Below are 10,758 nucleotides of genomic sequence, written 5' to 3'. Positions count from 1 at the left end.
TCACATTTGCTGACTCCAACTGGGAAGAAGGCAACGTTTTCTGAATTTTTTTTTTTAAAAAGGAAAAGCTAAACCAGTGAAGAGAAAGCAAAGGCAATAAGGAAATGTTTAAACTGATATGAACTTTGGGAAAAGCGGATCAAAAAAATTTGTGCAGATAAAAGATATTGAGACACAGTATTTGAAAACAAAAATTTTCTGCAAGATTAAAGGGTAGTAAGGAACTCTGGGGAGTTCCCAGAGACTACAGCAACATGCAAGAGACTTGCTAACAAAGCATTAGCTAGCAGAGGATGCATGTCAACTAACAAATGTGCCAGATTTCAAGCTTCTTGATTACAAGGTTCACTAGGGCTCCCCCCTGAAGACTTATGGTCAGTTTCAGGACTCCGATCTGAGAGATGCAGCTAAATGAAGAGGTGCCAAGTTAATTTCCATGCCTGCTAAGAAGCCACAGCTTCTCACACACAAACAGGTGGTGGGATTCATGATGAGTGGGAGTTTCAGGTGCTCAATGAGCAAAGAAGCACCTTTGAAAAAGTGGCGATTCTCTTTATATTTAGCAACGGGAGAGCAACTGTCCCCCATGCAGCACCAACACAGACACTAGCAAGCCACGGGAAGGATGCTATCTTATGTTTTTGTTTTTAAGACTGTGAATCCTTTGGGACACAGAAGAACCCTCTTTTTGCTTGTTTTTCGGTGTAAAACGCTTTGAAAACTTTGGTTGAAAAGTGGTATGTAAGTATGCACAGTACTTCCAGGAGGGAGCGTGCGACTTCCAGACTGACCTGCTCACTGGCAGCTCTGCCTTCTATAAGCTACTGGCACTACAGTGCAAGGTTCATTCTAAGGTGCACCGTGACATCTTTCATGCAGTGCAAAAAATAGATATTGTGCAGTGGAAACCATGTTCTTGTAATAGGGAAGTAGGTTGTTAAAAAAGAAAGAGGAAATAAAGATGAACACAGTTGCCTTTCAATACAAAAGCAGTATTAGTCCCTAGCTTACCCCCTTTCTTCCTTCTTTCCTTCACCTTGCAAAGAAGGGAAAGAAGGAAGGAAGGAAGGAAGGAAGAGGGTATGTATCTCTCGTCTGCTTTGCCTCTGGCTCATTTCCCCCTCTCTCCTTCCCTTCCTGTCTGTCTCCTTTTCTATTGATTCTGTTTCCCTTCCGTGCATCTTTCCTGCTTGCTGTTAGGCAACTCTCTGGCAAAGGGGGATGCTGTGGATGGACTGCACCTGCACCCACTGCTCATTCTGTAGGAAACAAAGTTCAGATTAAATCTTGGCGCAGCCAGACAGGTCCTGCAAGAAGTAGAGAGCCTGGACAAAGTCCAGAAGAAACAGGAATTGTGTTCAAGCAGGGAGAGAAGAGAGCAAACGTGGGTGACCAGGAACCTTGGCCAAGTGGCTACCAACCAGGAGCATAAAAACCATTTGCTTAAGGGCATGTCGAACATGCTTACTTGAGAGTAAGCCCGCCTGAACTCAAGGGGCTTGCTGCTGGGGTGTGTGCTTTTTGTATCATGCAAAAAAGAAAGAAAAAAGTAGGTTTTTGCATCACCAATTTTAAAAAGAAAACGCTGCACTCCTCCTCCTCTCATCTCCAGGGTCTTTGGAAAGGAACGCCGCTGTTTGTTCACAAACACGGAGGAAAGCCCCCACCCCCCCAGGTGAGAAACTGCAAGAAAACATGCAAAATACTGCAGGTGGTGGGCGAAGGGAAACGGGTGCAAAGAGCCTGCACTGTGGCTGTGTGGTTTTGTTTGCTTTTTTAAAAAATTGATTTTTGCCCTATCAAGAAATTGGCTGCACGCTCAGAGAGGCTTCTCACCCGGTAGCTTTTGAAATCTGCAATCTGGAACTGCACTGCACAGTAAGGAGCCTCATTGAAGCCTGTGAGGTTTACTTCTGAGTAAATGTTTCTAAGCAGTAAAGTAGGCCCAGGGGCTCCAATAAGGCTTCCTCCATAGGGAGCAAGGACAAATAGTTGCTCACAAGTAAGTCCCCTGATATGCAGGCTAGTGATCCTCCGTGCAGCTTGGGGTGGTGGTGGCTGCACACACATCTGAGTTTCCTGACCCACCCTAGACCCCCACCGACCCTCCAGCCAGGACCCTTGACATTTGGGGGGAGCGGGAGGAGGAAGATCCAGGAACTGAGGAACAGAAGTGGTTATGCTGCAGGCGGGGCATGCACGCCACACACACCCCATGATGAGATACCAGGGCAGCAGCAGTCAGTTTACTTACAGTTACTTTGGACTCACTGGGAATCAATCAAGACGAATGCAGCAGCCAGCGCAGGGCAGGCAGTGCAGTGGTGGTGGGCAAAGGAGCGGCACGAAGCACCGAACAGCACGCAGCGACATGAACGCCCAGCAGCAGTTGCTGCTAGTAGTCATGTGGTCGTGGTGCAGGCATGCACAGCTGCCCAACACCTTTGCCATCCGCTCGGACTCTGAGATATCGCACTCGCGAGTGCGCTGGCTTGCCCTGTGCCTGTGCGAGTGGGGTGGTGGTGGTGTGGGCACCACCTGGAGCTGGCGGAGACTCATGCCGCCGTGGCAGCGGTAAGCAGCGGGCCCACCCGGCGCCACTGCTGCTGGAATCGGGCGGGGGGGGGGGGTTAAACCTTTTAAAAAAAATGGGGTTGTGGGGCAGGCACTTTGTGCCCCCTCCAACTTGCACCCGGGGCACATGCCCTGGCTGCCTCATCCTGATTACGCCTCTGACTAGATCATTGGTTTGATTTTGTAGTAATCAAAATACCTTTGGTTTAAAAGAAGAGTTAAGATGCTTTACATTTTCACTTGTGTTCTAAAATGAATGGAAATTGCAAGTTAAGGTGCCCATCTTAACTTCTGCACCATATACGCTGTAAAGGCTTTGTATGGTCTACTATAGGATGATGGCTTTAGAAATGAGGCTCCATGCACCCGCAGTTGCTCTTGATCAGAGATGCATCAGGCAGAAATTCATCAGGGGCATCTCTAGGAAGTGATTGTGGAAGGTGCACCTGCTAAATGACTGCCTGGATTCACCCTTCCCCAGGCCAATGTCCAACTGAAAGACCAAAGCAAAGTGTGGGTGCCTGGAGCCTCATTTCTAAAGCCATCACAATATAACAGACTGTACAAAGTCTTTAAGCCACCTAATGGCACAGCAGGGAAGTAACTTGCCAAGTGAGCAAGAGGTTGCTGGTTTGAATCCCCACTGGTATGTTTCCCAGATTATGGGAAACACCTATATCGGGCAGCAGCGCTATAGGAATCATCTCATACTGTGCGGGAGGAGGCAATGGTGAACCCCTCCTGTGTTCTACCAAAGAAAACGACAGGGCTCTGTTGTCACCAGGAGTTGACACCAAATCATCGGTACAACTTTACTTTACAAAGTCTTTACAGCTTATATGGCACGGAAGTTAAGATGGGCACCTTAACTTGCAATTTCTATTCTTTTCAGAGCATGAATGGAAATGTAAGCATCTTAACTTTCATCTTAAACCACAGGTTTTTGGATTACTGAATTCCCAGGTGTTTTAAAAAGGAAAATCTGATTAGACACTATGGGCAAAAAAAGCTTACCAAGAGTCTTCCCATTCTTAAGCAGTATACCTCTGTGTTCAAAGATAGTCTACCACCACCTTATATGTCACTGCAAGGGCTGTCATCTTGCCTCTGCCTTCCATTCCCTGGGAAGTACAATTACCACCTTACTGCCACCATACGTACCTTCACAAGTCCATACCCTGCTCCCTCTGCCTCAAATAGCTTGTGTCGTAAACTTGTCCCACTAACCTGGAGCTATAAATATCAGCCGCCAGAGAGTGAAACAGACAGGGGCGGAAGTCAAACAACAAAGCCAGGCAGTAAGCAGTTTCTTCAAACCATAGTCCAGTCCGGGGTTGTAACAGAGTCCAAATCGTAACCCACAAACAGAGTCCAAAACGGTCCAAGGTCAAAACACAGGCATGGCAATCAGGAACACAGCCAAGTCTCTCAGTAAGAACAACGTTGACACCAGCACAGCGGCCGTGGCAAAGCCAGCTAATATAGGCTGAAACCATGTGCTGTTAATCATGGATCCCTGACTCAGCAGCCTTGCTAGTTAGTTTAACCGTTCTGCCATGCGGTCCTTTATCTCCTGCTGTGCTGTCTTTTTGAGCGACTCCTCTCCACTGCTGAGACCGGCTGTCCTTCTTCCATAGGAGCTGCTACAACAGGCTCTAACTCTTCTCCAGCCTCCCGGGGGCTGGTCCCACTCTCCTCTGCAAGTTCTGGACCTTGCACTCCCACCTCGGCCGCCATCCCGTCCTTCTCTTGCTCCTCTTCCTTGGAGTCCGTCCACGTGCTCATGACAGCTTGTAAGGACCCATGCCCCCTTGCCACCAGCTTGTGCTTCCCCATAAGCATTCACCCTCCCTTGAGTTCTCTTCCACAACCCGTCGCCACCTCCTTGCTTCCCCTCTCAAGTTCGTACGCCACTGTGCCACAGCCATGGAAATAGCGCTGGGAGGAAGTACCCTTCCCAGAGGTCTCCCCATATGCTTTCCCAACATCCCTGTGTGAATTCTCAGCCATCCCCATGGGCTCTGCTTCCTGCAGACAGAGGCGCTCTTACCCCTGGACTTTGGGGCCAGAGTCCAGGGCCTCCACAGCCCCATGGGCCCCCCAAATCCTCTTTAGTTTATCCTAGGTGGTGTGGTTGCCCGGTGGAGCATGATGATGCATAATTTGCAGGGGGTGGGGGCTCCAAAGGCCTTTAGGTCCAGGCTCCAAAATTACCTAGGTGCACCTCTGCCTGCAGAAGAGGCCCTCCCGGCACCAAGAATGGAACAAACTGCACCAGACAGATGGCCACAGGGGAAGCAGCACCAGATCCACTGGGATTGAAGCAGCGCTCAAGGAACAGTTGCAGTAGCCAACACTTGTTTAAAAAGGCACTGAAGACACATTTATTCACCCAGACTTTTAATTAGATTTTTGGTTTTAATTTTTAACGGTTTTAAATGATTTTAATTGTTTAATTGATTTAATGTTTTCAATGATTTTAATTGTAAACTGCCCAGAGACACACGTTTTGGGTGGCATTAAAATATGTTGAATAAATAAATAATAATGTTAGACTGATGAAACAACTCTCCCATCTTAATTATATTAGCAGAACTGTGACAAAAGGAAAGGTACTTTGGTAGGATTTTTTTCTCCACCATAGAAGCAAGTGGAGGATATATTTTCCTTTCTATTGAAAAACTGCTGATTTTGATCAGTATTCTTTGGAGGGTACTGTAGTATCTTAAGTCTGCTTTGACAGAAGTTACTACCCATGCCTCTCCAGACTAACACACATAGAATTGCAGGTTCAGTTATCAAAATGTGGCTGGAAAAGGAATGCATACTCCAGTCCAGCATCCTCGTTCTTGCAGTACTCAGGTACAAGCTTCCAGAAAGTTCCAAAGAAGTAAAGCAAGGAAGTCCCAGAAACTAGCCAGTGCCGACTAACTATTATTGTGGTGCTGACTGCCCTTGCACATGGAGGTTCTACATGAGAGCCAAACAGCCTGTGAGTATGGAGGCTTCATTTCTAAGGTATGGTTAAGTGAAACTTCCATATTCACAGGCAGTTTGGCTCTGATGTAGAACTTCCATGTTCAAGAACAGTGTACACCAGAATGATAGTTTCTTGGTGCTGGATGGGAATGGCTTTTAGGATTTCCTTGAGGGTTCTTTCTTTGGAACTTCATAGTATGGAGTCCTTGGTCCTAATATTATACATTTTTATTTAGAAGTAAGCCCCAGATAATAAATGGGGGTCCCGCCCTTCTATGTTCTGCTGAAAGGCTGAGAGGAAGGGCAAAAAAGAGAACCCACATTCCTGTCTAGGATCTCTGCTGGTTCTGATTCCTATGTGCTTACTCAGAAGTAAACTTCAGTGGAATCAGTTGACTTCCTTCCTAGTTATTCCAAGCTTTGCTGAGATGCTTTCCTTTTTCCTTTGGTGAGGGTGAGAGAAAGGGGCCAGAGGGAGAACATAAATGCCCATAGAAAGAAAGAGAGGTGGTGGTGGGGGGACGTTTAACTATAAAAGTGCCAGAGTGCTCACAGACTGTCCTTATCAGGCACCTGTATTCAGAACTAGGAAATCACTTGCTAGAAATTGCCAGGACTTGCCCCTCCCAACTTTGGCTTCAGAACTCTCAGTGGGCAGACTCCATTATGCTCTTAGCTAACTTTCTCTTGGTTATTTTTCCTGTTGTTATGGGGATTTCAAACAGTAATTACTCAAAAACCACTAGGTAGATGTTTTTCAAACCAGCAAAAAGCACCAGTCCAGTATGGACTTTAATTTTTAGGGGATGCCCAAAATCCAAGTAAACATTTAAAAATATACACTGAGCATATTCTCACGACCAGCATAAGTTGGGCTAGGAGAGCCTAGCCCAATTTTTGCTGCTCATGTAAACCAGCGGGCTCGCCGGTGGTTTACAAGCGGCTCACCTGCTCGAGAAGCCCTCCCCTTAGCCCAGGTTAGCGGAGCAAGCGGGTTAATGGATCGTGTGCTGCTGCGGCGCAGCAACTCATGAGGAGACCGCCAACTGGGATGCTAAAAAGCAGCCTCCCGGCTCGAGAATCTCTCCAGCATGCTCTGAACACTCGCGCAGGGCATGCTGGAACTCCCGGGGGCCGCACGGTCCCCAAACTCCCAAGTCCCCGCCGGCTCCGTGATGGAGCCAGCAATCGTGTGGGTGGCCGATCGTCTGCAGGGAGAGCGGGCTTAGCCCACTCTCCCTGCAAATCCTTTCAAAGCAGGTCTCACTGATCGTGAGACCCGCCTCACTATCTGTGGTGAAAAAATGTCGCCAACACTTCGAACCCTCTTTTTAGGAGTTAAACGTTTAAACTACTGTATCTCTGCCATTTTGCAACCCATTTGCACCACATTTGGAGGGATGGTGCCTCTTGTCCCCTTGTTGATTCATGCAAGATTTCATGGGGATTGGACAGATACCTTTGATTTTATACTCAACGGACTGTCCAGAGTTTATAACGGCAGAATGTTGAAACCATTCCTCATCTTAACTATATTGGCACAACTAGTGTAGTTGTGCCATATGACTGTGCCAGTATAAGAAGACAACTGCCTGTCTACTCTGCCACAATGGCTGAAGCCCATGGGGTGTGTGTGTGTGTGGGGGGGGGGAGAGCCAAGGTTGAGCACTCCTGGCTTCTGCATATCAAATGGCTGTTAAGGACTCAAGAGGCGGGCTGGCCAGGTTGCCCCCCACTCCTAAGTTGGCAATCCCATCAGGAACTTATTGTCCCTAGGAAAAGTAAGCAAAGAGCAAGCAAGTCCATTCCAGGCAGGGTTTGGAAGGTTAAATAGCACCGTTTATTTGGTAACAATCTGTCTGAATGCCGCTTGGCTAGCAAGGGCATTTCAATGCCAGCATTTTCATTGCGAACAGTCTTCACAAAGCAGATTCCTTCCCTACTGCCCCCCCGCCAGGCAGAGAACAACCCCCACCCCCTGCAGATGGGAAAACCAGGCTGTGTCTGCTCCATGATGGAGTCAGGGCCTGCCTGTCTGAAAATGGCAGCCACATGCCACTGGTTGGTGCGGGCGTCGTGGGGATAGCCTTCTTGTCGCCAGTCCTTGTTTTCAAGAAGGTGGTGTCGAAGGTGTATAAAGCTCTGGAAAGAAATGACAACCTGCCTCCATTCCTAAGCGCCTTCCTCTTGCCCATGGGTGCCAGCATTTTGAAAACTTGCCACCATCTTGGATTTTTTCCAGCTGTAGGTTGCCATAGTGCCTCTAAAATGTGAATGGAGGGGTGCTGTATCACTCAGCTAGAAGGCGGCTAATCTCTTTGTGCAGGCGTTTTCCAAGTTGGGTCCGCAGGTGGTGTTGGACTACAACTCCCACCATGGGAATGATGGGAGTTGTAGTCCAATGCCACCTGCGGACCCAACTTGGAGAATCCTTGTCTTAGTGGGCTCAGTGTTCCAAAAAGAGTTTCCCAGAGGTGGGAAGGAAGCCATGGAGGTGGCAAGGCCTGGGCTTCTGGCGGGCCTTATCCTTATCAATTGTGTTGAAGGACTCAGCCTTGGGTCCCTGGATGTTGGAGCAACTCCCACCATCCAGCCTTTGACCATTGTGTCTAGGGGGATGATGGGAGTTGTAGCCCAACAATGTCTGTGGATTTGCATTCGAGAATCCCCGAAGGAGGTGAAGGAAATCCAGGGCTATGTGTGCGAATCTGATAGGCAGACGTACTCTTGGGATGAAGGCCTGTACTGAGGTCAGAAGCCATGGACAGGCTGAGAAAACTCTGTTGTCTAAGGAACAACTGGGACATTAGCCCAGGGTTGCAGAGGGGGGATTTGGTGAAGGCAACCACCTGCAGAACGTCATCTCCCCTGCCAGATCATCATCATCATCATCATCATCATCATCATCATCCCTTGAGAGGGACTGGCAACCTTTAATTGTTGCATAAAACTGAGCATTATTGCCAGGTGCCGCTTTTCCCTGCACAGTGGGCAATGAAGAGAGAAGTCACACCCAAGGGCACTTCCCCTTCTGCACAACTTTTAAAGGCACAGGTGCCCCCCTGACAACCAGATCCTGCTGCCCTGCCCGCCTACTTTGCCTGAACCTGACATCCACTCCTGGTAAAATAGTGGAAATCTACACGCAGGCAACTCCACTGGGAATGCAATGCATGCACTCAGTACTGCCCAGTACTAATGAGCAAGGCACCGTAATGTGAACAGACAGCACTCTTTTCAACCAGGATGGATCCTGACTTCTGTTTGCAAGGCCAGGGCTCCACCCTGGAATGTGTGAAGCTATAATAAAGAAAAGAGTTTCTCTGTGCACAAGCACAGTGTTTTGCATTAGCCCCTGAGTAACCACAGCCAGTTCCCACAATTCCAGGGGTGAATTTAGAAGTAGGCTTAGGCCTCTTTCTAGGACTCCAGCGCTGTTTCTGGATTCCTAGAAAGGAATGCACACCTTAAAGCAGGGCTTCCTCGCATGTGCACACTTTCACGACGCGTTCAGAGACTTTGTGGGTGTCAACTGCCACACCAGCCAAGCTGGCAAAGTATAAAAATAAGTTGACCTGGATGTTTTGGAGCCACCTCTCTGGACTGATATATTGGGACTGATATACAACTATATATTCTCTCCCCTAAAGCCTGGGAACCACCACTGGGCTCTGTGCCAATGGCACCCATCAGGACCAAGACAGGGAAAAGCCCTGGGGCTCAGGAAGGAAGCGGCAAAGACAGGGAGGAGAGAGCAGGGGCCCCACAGCGCTTTCCGTGTGCAGGGGCAGTCTGGAGACGGTTCACTGCCCCCCCACTCACTGGGCCCGCCTCTGAGAGCGCAGTTTCTTCAGCCGCAGCTGGCGAAGGCGCAAGACAAGGTCCTTTGGGATCTTCCCGCCTGTGGCCAGGATCTCCCTCAGCCGTTGTTTGGGCGTCTTGGTCAGGCGGAAGTCGCAGATGGTGGGGTTGTCCTCGTAAGAGACCCGGCAGCTCCGGGTGACGGGGTGGTAGCCCTCGGCTGAAGCGGTGACCTCGTACTCCCCAGGGTTTAGCAGGCGCCAGTAATCCCCGTCAAAAGCTACCGGAAGCCAAAGAAAAGGGGAGTTAAGAGCATAGGAACCTGGGAAGCTGCCATATACTGAGTCAGACCCTTGGTCCATCTAGCTCAGGATCGCCTACACAGACTGGCAGCAGTTTCTCCAGGGCTGCCGATAGGAGCCCCTCTCAGCCCTATCTGGAGATGCCAAAGAAGGAACCTGGGACTGTCTGCATGCAAGCAGGCAGGTGCTCTTCCCAGACTGGGCCCATCCCCTCAGGGGAAGATCTTCCAGTGCTCACACACGGAGTCCCCCATTCAAATGCAAACCAGGGTGGGCCCTGCTTAGCAAACGGGACCATCCACGCTTGCTGCCACAAGACCAGCACTGAGCTCCATGATGATGAGATCTTTCAAGGCTGGTTACATTGGGAAAGGCTATCTGCTAAATGCCATGTGTCACCACCCACCATACAGGAGAGAGTTCCTCCTGGGCAGCAGCAGGGCAGCAAAGCTCATTTGCTAGAGAGGTTCTCCTCCACTTCTTCCTAGCACCCGATGCACATTTGGTTGGGCTGCCGGGCAGTGAGAGGGTCCTCTCGATGGTCACGCCCAGGAGATGGAATTCTGTCCCAAGGGAGGCTCACTTTCCCTCCTCCCTGGCAGGTCCAATCCCTCCCATTTTGTCTGGCTTCTAGCATCCCTGCCGCCTGACCGGTTTTACTTTGGCCTTGCTGCAGCAATTTTCAAAGGCCTGCTGTCACTGGAGGGCCAATTGGTGCATCAGCCGAGAGAGGAGTGGAGGCAGCCCAATGCATTCCAAAAGCAACACCTCTGGTGGTGAAGGGCTGCCCAGAGCCCTCCTCAGGTAAGGACACCCCCATCACTGGAAACATAGGCAGCTGCCCTATACTGAGTCAGACCACTGGTCCATCTGGCTCATTATTGTCTACACACAGACTGGCAGCGTCTTCTCCAAGGTTACAGGAAGGAGTCTCTCTCAGCCCTATCTTGGAGATGCTGCCAGGGAGCAAACATGGAACCTTCTGCTCTTCCCAGAGTGGCTCCATATCCTAAGGGGAATTATCTTCCAGTGCTCACACTTCTAGTCTCCCTTTCGTATGCACCCAGGGCGGACCCTACTTAGCAAAGGGGACAAGTCAGGC

At 49.5% G+C, this 10,758-nt stretch overlaps 1 protein-coding gene across 1 annotated transcript in view; it reads right to left on the bottom strand.

The window, feature by feature from the left end:
* Window positions 1–7,945: 7,945 nt before the first annotated feature.
* Window positions 7,946–10,758, bottom strand: part of CPXM1 (carboxypeptidase X, M14 family member 1) — a 38,500-nt gene continuing 35,687 nt past the window's right edge. The window contains exon 14 of the mRNA XM_053258441.1: window positions 7,946–9,634. Coding sequence (XP_053114416.1) covers window positions 9,372–9,634 — 263 coding nt within the window. The 3' untranslated portion in view covers window positions 7,946–9,371. The remainder of the gene's footprint in view (window positions 9,635–10,758) is intronic.

Source organism: Hemicordylus capensis, chromosome 5, assembly GCF_027244095.1.
Source record: "Hemicordylus capensis ecotype Gifberg chromosome 5, rHemCap1.1.pri, whole genome shotgun sequence".
Lineage (NCBI taxonomy): Eukaryota > Metazoa > Chordata > Lepidosauria > Squamata > Cordylidae > Hemicordylus > Hemicordylus capensis.
The sequence above is the reverse complement of the archived record's forward strand: the minus strand, read 5'-3'. Positions and strand labels throughout refer to the sequence as shown.